The following is a 13,238-nucleotide window of genomic DNA, read 5'->3' as shown; positions in this document are numbered from 1 at the left end:
TGTAAGATTGTATTTCAAGTGTTAAAATTACTCTAACATAATTAAGTTCCACTAAAGGTTATTTTATACTGAGGTTGGCTTATTTGACTAAAAACATACATAAGTGCAGCCAGGAAGAAGAGAAGAAGAAGAAGAAGGATCCATCCGTTTTAAACAAGTCTGCAACAAGTAAAATAATACATGTAATCCATTCATTAAACCAACAGATGTACTGTCGATCATCCCGATGGGAGCTATATCAGATCTCTCCTGCTATTGCTTTTTAAATTAGGTCATGCTCTACTTTAGGGGTCCCTGCATTCATGAAGTGTACTCCTCAGAGAGAAAAAGGAAAGGGCCAAGAAGGTGACGACAGTGCCAGGGAAATGAAGAATTGCATAGTTCAGCAGCATCGTCTTTTTTTTTCGCATTTTTCCTACTGAGCCTGTGCAGCCCTGAAACCTTTCCCCCACGTATCACTCCTGCGGCTCGTTAGAATAAGGAGCGAGACGACAGGTCTATTTTTACCAACGAGGGGGTGAGAAAGTGAGACGGAAGGTGAGATCTTTATGAGGCAAAAGCAAGCACTGAGTTTATGTTGTTTTGATCCGATTCTGGATAGAAATGTACAGAGGATGTGAACGAAAGACTTAAATATTTGAACCTATGCCGCTCTGGTTTTATGGAAGCCAAAAGGCAGACGGTCCCAAGATGTTTTATGTAGCGTCACATCTATTCAAACACCTTAAAGTTAGTTGTGTAAAGCACCATATTTTTGTTTCGATTCTGTGCTATCTACTACATTGTAGGAGTTGGTCTGATTGTTCTATTTTTATTTATCTTTTTTTTTTTTTTTTTTTTTTTTTTGGAATGAAGCCATTCTCTTAAAACACAAATGTCGGGTCAAGCGCTGGCCCACGGTAGAATGAAAGACACGATAACGATGACGAGGGAGAGGGAGAGGGGCAGGGAGAGGAGGAGGATGAGAGGGAAAGAGAGGGAAGATGGCCACAGTGACATCAGACGTCTGGAGCCTCGGGGAAGTTCGACTGGACTCTTTTGCCCCTCGACGTTCGGCCGGCAGATGACCAGAGGCCTGACCTGTGATATACTCTCCTGGAGGACAAAGAAGATGCAGATGAGACAATTGAGTAAGGACAAAATGTTCAAGTGCACATTTTTAAGTGTAGACTGATAACAACTTACTGAAAAAGCTAAACTACTTTTGCCCCAGTGGTACTTCTTTCCTTAGAAGATGGTGATATGGTAAACTATGGTAAACAGGAACATATGAAACTAAAACCTTTTTTTTTCCTTTTTTGATAACAACAAACGCTAAATTTGAGTGTTGCTGTAAAACCCCCAGGGGCAGAACATTTAATTGCAATTTACTCAGCAGCAAATGACTTATGAAGAGCAGTAAATTATTAAAACACAGTCACACTCCGATATATCGAAGTCGCCTTTTTTGTTTTCACCCACTAGTTTAGTTCTGAGTGAGAATATATCCAACTTCTCTTTTCCAGTAATCCTATTAATAACAGTATCAGACCAATCTCTCTTTGGGTTTCACTGCATTCCCACTTTAGCACAACAGGCACAGTTCCAGTAACAACACTGACGTTGCTACTGCACATTTCCACAGAACAGATGAAGATGAAGATGAAGACGCAATGGAGATAAGTAAATTAACATAATTATAGCATGTGTTTTTTTGTGTTTTACAGTAAAAATCAAAAGAACAGTATTGAATGCGATAATTATCAACTCCTCCTTTATTCTAAAGGATACTAAAAGGACAAGAGGAGATGTATCCAACATGGCTGAATCCATATTGCGCTGCCAAATTAACGTTTTTCTGTTTCATGACTATGTGAAGTTTATTTTAACCAAAAAGGAAACTCTATGGGATCACAATTAACAAGCTAGTACAGCTAGACTAATTAGATTAATTTGACTTTGCTGTTTTTTCTACCTCTAGTATGGTCCTGCTGTGTGCTCTGTCAGGACTGAGCCTGAGGTTCCAGCGGTGTGATCGGTGGCTCCGCCCACCGTCGTCCTCACTCTCTGTGGTGTCTTGCCGCGCTACCCGTGGACGCTTACGCCGCCGTGAGCTGATTCGCTGGAGAGAACCCGGCTCGTGGAGTCTGAACCAATGGGATTAAAGGCACAAGGTCAGAGAACTATAAAGGAAGGACTACAAGCGAGGAGTGAATGTGTTTGTGCACATCAAACCTGCAGTCTGTATCCTCTATATCTGCATCTGCATCACTCTCCCCCTGAGGGTCAGACAATACACACTCCTCCTGCAATACAAAGAATAATCCATTACAAAAATGTCAATCTGCATGAAGACGATGAGAAAAAAGACAAGAAACAAAAAACACATAATGAAATTAAAAAATAAGACAAATATTTCTGTTTGCCATATATAAACGCTACGTCCACATTTACTGCATGGGGGCTTTTATTTTGTAGTTGTTGGATGAAACACCAGCGATCCCCAGTGACTCATCGCCGACTGCCACTATTTGTAAACCAAAAACGACAACACATGACGGCGTTTGTCTGTGTGAACGTTCTCACGCGTCACTTTTTATTTCCATCATTGTTCTTTTGCGTGAATCAGCCAACACCTCGGCACGTGACTAATAAGTAACTCTTCACTCATTCACTGTTCTGGACACTATTGAATCATTATAGCTGTGCATCAGCGACAGGTACGGCTGGACATCAAACCTTAATACTTTTGGGGCACCGACCAAAATACGTTTGTAGATCTAAATATCTAACAGTTGTCAAGTATCGAAAGTTTGCATCAATCATCTTTAAATTTGATTTAAATCACCTGTATTTTGCCAATATACCATATTTTATGTAAGGTTATTTTAGGTCTACTGCTCAAGTCTCAATTAGTTAGTTTGTTTGTATGATTGTGTGACTTTGACGTTTTAAAGGTTTAGTTAAGATCCAACACTGTGCAACACACAATAACGCAAACAAATAAACCAACAGTGGTAGCAGCAGACCAGCCACTCCCATGTTCTGCCAGGTAAAATGACTGTTTTTATCAATGGAGTCTGGTGGGTTTGAAAAACAGCTGGTTCTGCTTAAACAAAAAGGGGATCATTTCCGGATCAATCTGAGCCTGTCAGTGGCAAAAACAAGCACTTGACCAAGCATTTGCTCCGAAGGATCACATTGCATCCATTACAGCCCGTTTTTGGCTGCCAGCTCAGGCAATGTACAAGTTTTCACTCAAAATATGCAAAAAATAGAGCCCATGTTTAAAAACACTGAAGTAGTCCTTCAAGTGTCAAAACAGCTACGTCTCCTGTTATGTTTTTTTGGTGTAATTATTCAGATTTTTTAAGCTACCGAAAATCCACGTGAGACACATCAGCTATCAGCGGCCAGCATCAGTGTCAAAACAGTCGGTTTTGGCCTACATGTAATGAAGCCTGGTATTAGTCATGCACACCTCATATGCTGGTACAAAGGAACAGGCTTACAAAACCACAGCCGCCTGCCAAAATAACGGCAACGCGAATGTCAAACGTTCAGACACCTGCAGGCGACACTCTACAAGTGTCTCTCCGAGAAACACACACACACACACACACACACACAGACTGGATGTCACACATTACCTCTGTGCCGTATCCCTCGGAGTACCTGGTTATCATTACTCTGTTTTTCCCACAGTGTTCACACAACAGCGTGTCCTGAGAACAGAAAGTACAGGGGGAGGGGGGAAGCGTAGACTTGATTAATTTATTAACAACGTGATTGATTTTGAGAAATATGACAGCTGACTGCACCATGTACAGCTCCTTTGAAACATCCAGTGAAAGAGACAGCAGCAGAGAGATGGAGAGGTCGGCAGGAAGTTAAAGGCATGTACTTAGAGCACGATTAGAGATGAAGGAAGAGTGAGCGACGGCCACAGACACTTAAGTGGGAAGCCTGAGCACTCACCGGCGTAGGTGTGTGCGCTTCTGAATAAAGTGTACAGGGGCCGGCCTCGCACAGACACACTACATCTACCTCTCCACAACTCGCCCCCATCTGAGACAGCGAGACAAAAACAGAGAGGATAAACAACTGTGATCTGTTGACTTGTGCGAAGCTTCTCGGCACGTTTATCTTTAGCCAGCAGAATATTAACAAAGGAAGTTAAAGGGAAGGAGAGAAGCTTTGATTGGATGCAGACTTACATAATCCACAGCGGCATCATGTAGAATGAACATGGAGGTATTTATTTGTCACAAAACTTTCATCTCATGCTTCCCTGTCAGCGGCTGAATGAGATTTCTGGCTTTTAACCTTCTCCACCTACTGGTATTTTAAAGTGGAGGATGGTGAACTAGCACTGCCAGACGTTTGAGCCGTGAGAGCTGATAAATCCACGTGATTCAGTCAAAGAAGTAAACCACATCAGAGCTATTATTAAAGACGTGGAGGTGCACTGTATTACCCATTAGCCGCATGTTTCAGCCACGGCTGCAACTGCTGATTATTTGCATCGTCAATCAGTCTGGCGATCATTTTCTCAGCTAATCACTTCGCTTTTTGGTCTATAAAATGCCAGAAAACGGTGAAATGTGTCGATTAATGTCCAATATGACCAAGTATGTCCAAGTTTACTGCCATAGAGGAGTAAAGAAACCAGAAAATATTCACATTCAAGCAGCTGGAATCAGAGAATTTTGTCTTAAAACAAATCCTCATACAGATTAATCAATTATCAAAATAGCTGGCAATTAATTAAAAGGTTGACAACTAATTGATTGATCAATTAATCGCTGCAGCTGTAGTTGCAGTTGGGTACAACATTAGATCACTGTCTCACTGCTCTAACATCACGTGCAGATGCACGAGGTTTTGCAGGTAACAGGTATAAATAAGTGACCTCACCTCGCAGTCATTCTCAGACGTCTCTCTGGAGGAAAAGAGGCCGTGGGAGTCAGATTCCCTCCGCAGCATGACCTCTGACCTGGCTCACACACTCACATAGACCTGCCGGGGCACACACACACACACACACACACACACACACACACACACAGCAGCGGAGGGAGCTCAGGAGCGTTTTTGTGGATGTGAATTCTTCCCTGACATTGAAAATTTTAAGTTTAAGAATGTTTTAGTAAAAACTGTGCAGCGCTATAAAATCATACCAGTTATGAAATACTTTAATCCAGTCAATTGTAATTCATTCTAACATGAACCACTTTATTAAATGGACACTGATCGACAGCAGTGCCATACATTTTCATTAATACTGTGATATTGACCTTTACCATATTGCCTGGCCCTGTTCAGTCCATTCTAGTGAGTCCAAACCATACGCTGAATTAGTCAGTTAATATCATCACTGATTTAAAACTAACTTTTAATTTTTTTATGTGATGTTATGGAATAATAAAAAAAACAAAAAACTAAATATGAGTAAAAATCTTTGGATTATTCTGGTGTCAGTGATACTCAATAAATGAAGTCACATATATAAATGCTTATTCATACAATTCCCATATGACTGAATTTTATTTTTTAATTTGTAGTAATGACCGTGTTTTTTTTTTTTATTATTTTGGTTTAACTTGGTGCCACAGTGGAGTGCAGATGATGCTGTCTTTACGCAAGCAGCGGGGTCGTGCTATGAGAGATTTGTCACCACAGCACCTCACTGTAACATCTGCTCAGCAGTGTCCGCACTCCCATTACGTAATAACCCACGACAGTCAATGTTAGAGCCGGACAACTTTTCGGATAAAGATGCGTGGGGGGTGGGAGTGTGGGGGGGGTGGAGGTGCTGTCATCACTGAGGGGTCATGTTCTCAAACGACAAGCCAAACACTTCAAATTAATTCCGCACAGACATGAACGGGGAAAAAAACGCATTTCATTCTTAATTCTAAGCGATAATAAAAGAGAAGACTAACCCATCTTACCTCACACGCATCCCGTCCAGCAGCGTGAAAAACCCATAAAAAGTGAATGGAGTTCTGCGCTTAAAGGATGAGCAGGAGAAGGCGGCGATGCTCCTCATCGTGGCGCGGGGAAGCCATGAGCTCCAGCCTGTGAGTGTTTGACATTGTAGCTGATCCTCTGTGTGATGTCAGCCCGCGCGATGACAGGCGGCTACAGTCCGGGATGCGCGCGCTCCTCGGGATACCGAATGTTCCCAAAACAACGCGGGAGCGCGGAGAGCTGAGGGAGGAACTTCCGTTTGGGGCTTTCAGAATAAAAGGCAGTGTTAAAGAAATTCAAACGGTGAGTAAAGGCCTGAGTATACTGCATACTGTCATTGTATAGGCCCATGCATGCCTATATTCAGGCATGTTTTCTTTGGATTCATAACAAGCCAAAGCAACAAACTTAAAGATGAGCTGAATTTATATTGAGTTGAATCGCTATTTCTTCTGCTTTCTTTCATATTTTGACAAAAAATGCATTAGACTCTTTTTGGAGTCACGGACAGCTTTGAAACAGCAATGGATCGCCCTCTGACCTGGGATTTTGACCATTCCTGGAGGTCATTCCTAAAACCAGCTGCCTCAACACCACTTCTCGGACCTCTGGGATGAGGAAGGAAGCGCAGAGGACAAGGAAACCGATTCCACCCATGAATCATCAGCTCCAAGTCCCTCCAGCACCACCACCTCCTCTTCCTCCCCCTCCTCTGCTTGCTCCACCGGTGCCCTCGGCCTCCCATAAAGGTGTAACCGTCAAAATGTTGCACCTTGAAGGTCCACTGGAGGGACCTGCAGAGTTTAGCTCCCCTTCCCAGGATGACCCGCTTTGGCACTCAGACAACTGGTCCAGCACTTCAGCAAAAAAAACTGCATTAGACACAATGACACAATGTTCTTTCAGTCAGGGGCGGTAATATTTGGAACAGCATACCCCTTCCCATAAGAGAATGCCCCACATACAACACTTTCAAGACTGAACTTAAAAACTGGCTGAAATCGCATCAGCACTGTCCACACTAGAGCCCTGCAGGTCGTCTCTCATGTCTTCTTCTGTTTTCATGTCTCCTCATTTTGTCGTTTTTTTGTCGTTTTGTTAATATTTTAAAGGTTAATTGTGTCTACTATGTATATGAATGTGAACTGCTGGCATTTTACACCTTGCCCAGGGACAACAGTTGAAAAATAGCTTCCTTATGCTAATACTGGCACATTTACAGAAATGTTCATTAATGTGTACCGTCCCTGTTAAATAAATAAATAAATAAAATGAATATGAGATCACAGCATAGTCATATCCATATATGGCTATGAAGCCAGGGCGATAGCAAAAATGTGCCTTGGGTAAATGACTTGCAGTTGGATATTAACTACAGGTCACACATATTTACCCTTGGCAAACAGCAGCAAAAACGGGAGAATCATACAATTATAGCTGAATTAATCTGTTCAGAGGAGAAACATTCTGAGCTGCTGGGCCTGTATAACCTGCAGTATTTACAGTTTAAAAATCCTAGAGCTCTACCTGGCTCCAGATTAGATTACGACACACGGAGCCGCTTCAGAACAGAGCCTCAGTATCAAGACCTTTATCATGTAACTATTTCAATAACAACTGGTAATCCAGTCTTGCATAACCCACTCTCGGAGAGGCTTAACTTGTTTTTGATATTCTTCAAACTCTGGCTGGGTTCTCACCCCTGGATTGTGATGTGAAAGTGGTTTTGTGAACCATCCGTCATCAGGTCCAAAGGAGGCAGCCTACATACCTCCACTGGTCGCAACCACCACTGCATTGTTGTTGAATGTGTGGTACATAGCAGTGTGGTACACCGATATGTAATTGTCATTCAGGAAGATTAGATGGTGAGTTGCTTAGAGAAAAGTGGTGCACATTCAAAGGTGTGTACTGAGTGGTTTGAAGTGAATTTAAGATCATGGCCAAAGCTTCTCTTTTGCAGTAAAATCAAGAACTTGTTGGGTCGCATGCAGAACTAATGTATCATAATAATGTCCCAGTTAAAAATGACCTTCATATGACAACTTATATCCACAAACACACACAAGGATCATCAAAAGAAATAACCCGGAAATGTCTTTCTGTCTCAGTGACTGCGCTTCATCATCATCAAAATACTGTGCAGCTTGGACAGCTGACATTGTGTGTGGTGAGTGGATGCTGGTCAATTCAGTCTTCATTTTCATTTATTTGAACATATTGATTATCATTAGTCAACACTTCACACTCAAAGAAGCAGAAGCCTGTGGTTGTGTGACCGCTCCCAGGTGTGCCTATTAAGAAATGAGAAGCTGAAAAGGGGCATTTACTTTCCAAATCCTCTTTTGCAGCAGCCTTAAAAAGTCTGTTGATAAATACACGTTTAAAAGAGCTCAAGCTTTCCAAATGGAGCTCATTTTGGCCAAAAACGTCCCAAGGGCCTTACTGCTGCCTGCAGACAGCAGGGCAATTGAACGAGATAAAGTGTAATTACGGGGAGGCCTAATGGCCGAGGGAGGGATCCTCATTACAGCCGCATGTCAACCGTGCAAATGACCCCTGTGAACATAACTGTGCGCTGGATGTTTCAACTGATTCACACTTTGACGCACTTACAATGTGATGTTTTTGCCATTGCTGAACGTCCTTACACTCAATCATCCTCTCTGCTGAGAAAATTAGCTTTTTTAAGGACAAAGTTTCTTCTTAAAATTTGCTAAGTTTTATAAAGTTTTGCATTTACATTGGTGTTAGCATACACATTAAAACTTGGCTCATCGTGACACCTTGACCAGTGTGGTTACGGTGCGCGGATGCGTCATCTACAAGGTCACATTTAATAAGAAAAAAAAAAGGATGCAGGGCAAATTTTTGGTTGCTTTTATGCCCTCAGGGGGGAGAGAGGGGGAGGCAGGGGAGGAAGAAAGTAACAGATCTTCAGTGGCAGATAGAGAGGTTTATGTATACACAAGTGGCAATACAAACAGGAGATGGAGGCTTGATAAGGAAATTAAGGGAAAGGGTGCAACTCAAATAAACCAAGACTACCACACCAACCGACCAGTGCGCCTCTCTCTCTCCTTCTCTCTCTCTCTCTCTGTTTCATTTGCTGTCACTTACAGAAAGAGAAACAGAGAGAGGGAGATGAAAGTCAAGGGAGAGCTACAGAAGCACGTCATTTGGATATTCTGGAGGCGCAGCAGAAAGGCGTTCCTTGGATTTTCTCATCAGAACTGGGCGCAGGATTAAACGCAACCCATCAAAAATCACAAGAATTCTTTCTCCTTGACTGAGGTCACAGGTTTCTGAAGCAAATGAAAGAAAACCAGGAGCATTTGGATCAAAGCACATCAGTCTCTGCTCGTTTTTTTTTTTCAGATTTGAGATACAAATGCTGCACCCAAGGCAATTGCAGGGTGCGAGGCTGCGAGAACACCCAGAGGTGGTTCAAAGATTGTGATTTGGTTGTGTGAGTTATGTGCTCCTGTGGTCGACAAGTGAGGCTGAGCACCCGCACACATTCAGATGCATATACACCGTGTCTGAGGGTTCAGCTGAGAAGTGAGAAGAGGAGACAAGGAAGGGATCAAGTTTAGTTGTTGTGTGAAACATAAGGATGAACGCAAATATGCACCTGATCTGATCCACAAAGGGCTTTTTTTAAATCTAAAATGAGGAGGGAGCAGGCTTTGTGGAGTCACTTTTTCTCAACAACACAACAGAAGTCTTAACCAGGTTTGACAAAGTAATGCTACTGAACATCAACAGAACTTTTTTTGGAGTCACGGACAGCTTTGAAAGAGCAATGAAGGAGTCGGACCAAACCATGGATTGCCCCCTGACCTGGGACTTTGACCAATCCTGGAGTTCATTCCTAAAACCAGCTGCACGTCTCTGCCTCAACACCTTGGACTTCTCAGATCTCTGGGATGAGGAAGGCAGCGCAGAGGACGAGGAAACCGATTCCACCCATGAATCATCAGCGTGTCTCCAAGCCCCTCCAGCACCACCTCCTCTTCCTCCCCCTCCTCCTCTTGCCCCACCGTTGCCCTCGGCCTCCCAGAAAGGTGCAACCGTCAAATGTCGCACTTTGAAGCTCCACTGGAGGGAACTGCAGAGTTTAGCTCCCCTTCCCAGGATGACCCGCTTCGGAACTCAGACTATTTGGGCCGGACTTGAGCCAGTCCATTTGGACACGAACCGACTGGAGTACCTGTTTGAATCGAAGAACAACAGCACCAGTTTTAATGTGGCTTCTGGGAGGCAGGTGAGACCAATGAGACAGGATGATGCCCTGGGAGTATTATAAGATTGTGCTGACAAATGTCTTCTGCAGAAATCTGATTTTCGAATATTTCCTCAGTGGACTAAACATAGCCCTAATCCCTCTCTATATTCCGATACAGAAGCAGCCATCAGTCTCAGTGCTGGGGATGAAGCGGAGTAACATCATAACCATCGCCCTGAGCAGCCTTCCCCCGCCCCGCCTCCTCCCCCCTGCTATCTACAGCATGGACAGCAGCGTGCTGGACAGGGAGGACGTCCAGGTACAGTAAGGTCATGGCCTCCAGAATTTGAGCTTCAGCATTTGCTTAACCTCTAAAGTTTGCATTTGTTGGATAGGCAATTTGTTGCCCTTACAATATGTTTATTATGACAAAAATGAAACCTGAGCACAGTGCAGATACAGATAGACACAGCAAAAAAGTCCCATTAGGATACCTGAATGGGTTAGTTCATCTTTTTTCAACATTCCCCTCTAAAACAGCGACTTCAAGCACTAATCCCAACAGAGGAAGAAGTTTGTCTGATCGAGGAGGCCAAGGCCCAGAACCCCCACTCTTCTCTGGCTCCAGCCGAGCTCTGCCTGCTCACCTTGGGAGAAATCCCACACCTGAGCTCCAGGCTCCAGCTGTGGGCCTTTGCTCTGGACTACGACTCTTTAGAACGGGTAAGTGACGGTGGGATGAACACGCGACGGAATGAGATGGAAAGCGGTTTTGGCATTCAAAATGTATTATTGATCAACAGCATTACGTAAAGATAGGTGGTATGTGACCACCATGGTGCCACCTACACAAGCAACATCCCCCAAAAAATCCACTTTCACAGTATTGTTTGATTGACAAGTGATCCCCATAGGAATGCTGCACATCACCGTGATGAATTCCTATTGCCAAAAAACTCCACCTGACTAAAAATAATCCATGGATTTGATGGCTCACCAGTCTGTATGCATCACTACATTGTCCCCTGAATGTGTCCGTCCTCTTGACAGGAAATTGCTGAGCCTCTATTCCACCTGAAGTTGGCCATGGAACAGCTCGCAGCCAGTGAGACGTTCAGGTGTATTCTAGCAACAGTGTTAGCGATCGGTAACTTTCTCAATGGATGTAAAGTGAGTTGATTTGTGATCCCAATATTTTGTCCATCTTTAATGCCCCTTTGAGTGTTAGTGAGCCTCGCAGTGTATTTTGCTATGCCAAGGCTCGTGGTTTTGAGCTGAGTTACCTGGGGAAGCTGTCCCAGGTGAGGGATACGCACACTCGCCAGCCCCTGCTGCACCACGTCTGTGTGCTTCTGATGCAGCTCTACCCACAGTCGTCTGACCTCTACTCCGACATCACTGCTGTTACTAAAGCTGGCAAGGTGCGTTGTTGCGCCTCTATGTGTGTTTGTCCCGTGGGGGTGTTTGCTATGCTGGATCTGAGTCTGACGGAGGCTGAGTATGATTGATTCAACACATTTTCATAATCAGGTGTAAAGGGAGTCCAAACCAGGTCAAACCTGGGCCTAAAACAAATGTCTTCCTATTTCAAATGGACAACAAACCATGTTAATTCATCTAAAGTTAACCTAAATAACAAAAATGCACCAATTTCCCATTTCTCTCTCGTCTTTACAGTGCGACTACTCCCTAGTCCAGTCCGACCTTACCCAGTTTGAGGCCCTGTGCAAAGCATCGTGGGAGCAGCTAAAGATTTTGGACAAGGCAGGGGACAAGAGGAAAGGAGGGAAGGGGGAGAAGAGGAAAGGAAGAGGAGAAGATGAGGCCTTGGCCCCGGATGGCTCACTCCGTCACAGATTGCCAAAGATTTTGAAAGAGTGCGAGGAGCGGCTGAAGGTCCTGAGAGCCGTCCATCGCCGGGTTATCAACAGGTGCGCTGCAAGTACAATGTTTATCTCATGTTGCTGACAATTTTGGTACCGAGTACTCCTTGATGTGGTGTTTTAAGTAGACATTTGAGTCATACATCATGTGTTGTCTTTGTCTGTCAAAGTTTTAGTTATGGAGTAAAAGTCTGTTTTTCTCTTAATTTCCATCTCTCCAGGTTCCACTCTTTCCTCTTATTTCTAGGCTACTCCAAAGCCATGGTGAGAGACACCACAGCAGAGGACTTCTGTAAAACAATCAGTAACTTTTCTCTGGAGTACAGGACCACACGGCAGGCTATCCTCCTGCAGAGAGAGAGGGAACGACAGAAAAGTGGAGCAGAAAGCCCAGGTCCTAACACTCCGGCAGCCAGGAGAAAACGCCAACAACCTCCAACACAGGTTTTTATTTTACATGCTTTTAAAATAAAGCATCATTCTGGAAAAATGTTTAGAAAGATTGACGGGTTTTGTTTATTGATCCACCAGGAAAATGAGGATCAATGTAAGCTGGAGGAGGTGCTGAGAACCCCTGAGTCCAGCTCAAGACTGGATGTCACTATGCCTCGAAATCGCAGGAGGATGACTGACATTCAAGGTACTTACACATGCTTGAACCAAAACTCCCCCTCCTCCTATTGACCTCTTTTTCCACCTCTCTTTATCCATGAAATGTAACATACTGAACCCATGTTTTATTTTTATTTTTTTACTTCTCAGGTCCATTCTCTCGGAAAATGAAGTGGTGAATTTTGCGCATGAACTTCCAAAAGCCATTTAGTCACTGGTGTGTTAGAGCAAAATTGTTTGTTATTGTTATTTATAACGTTGTTGTTAAATGTCACATATTTGCAACACAGTGTTCTTTATCAGTATGAAAATTGACAAGTGCAAGTTTTAATCATGTTTGAGTTTTAGAGTAAAGATGCATTAAAATCTGTTTTGATGAAAATATATCAAGCATTTATATGTGTATGTGTGTGTGTGTGTGCTTTAGATGAAACACCATGAAACGAACAACAAAAATGGAAAAACTAAATGTGCAAAATCTAAATTAGAATATCAACATATACATATTATAATTAGAATTATAAATTGTAACTTTGTATCATTATTTTTACAGAACATTCTGT

The 13,238-nt window shown here is 43.2% G+C and overlaps 2 protein-coding genes across 2 annotated transcripts; one reads left to right on the top strand and one right to left on the bottom strand.

The window, feature by feature from the left end:
• Positions 1-523: 523 nt before the first annotated feature.
• LOC139222812 (uncharacterized) lies at positions 524-6,128 on the bottom strand. Its single transcript, XM_070854681.1, has 7 exons — positions 5,934-6,128; positions 4,897-4,998; positions 3,958-4,047; positions 3,630-3,704; positions 2,215-2,285; positions 1,955-2,126; positions 524-1,095 (listed from the first exon to the last, which is right to left on the bottom strand). Exons 2-7 carry the CDS (start codon positions 4,963-4,965, stop codon positions 883-885), a joined length of 690 nt encoding a protein of 229 aa, XP_070710782.1. The 5' UTR covers positions 4,966-4,998; positions 5,934-6,128; the 3' UTR covers positions 524-882.
• On the top strand, positions 2,053-12,990 carry LOC139222810 (FH1/FH2 domain-containing protein 1). The gene is made up of 10 exons (XM_070854680.1): positions 2,053-2,153; positions 9,075-10,219; positions 10,359-10,499; positions 10,721-10,903; positions 11,231-11,350; positions 11,440-11,601; positions 11,858-12,111; positions 12,285-12,507; positions 12,595-12,703; positions 12,826-12,990. The coding sequence occupies exons 2-10, from the start codon at positions 9,701-9,703 to the stop codon at positions 12,852-12,854; spliced, it is 1,740 nt and encodes a 579-aa protein (XP_070710781.1). The 5' UTR covers positions 2,053-2,153; positions 9,075-9,700; the 3' UTR covers positions 12,855-12,990.
• Positions 12,991-13,238: the final 248 nt, after the last annotated feature.

Source organism: Pempheris klunzingeri, chromosome 23, assembly GCF_042242105.1.
Source record: "Pempheris klunzingeri isolate RE-2024b chromosome 23, fPemKlu1.hap1, whole genome shotgun sequence".
NCBI lineage: Eukaryota > Metazoa > Chordata > Actinopteri > Acropomatiformes > Pempheridae > Pempheris > Pempheris klunzingeri.
This window is presented reverse-complemented; position numbering and strand designations above follow the sequence as displayed.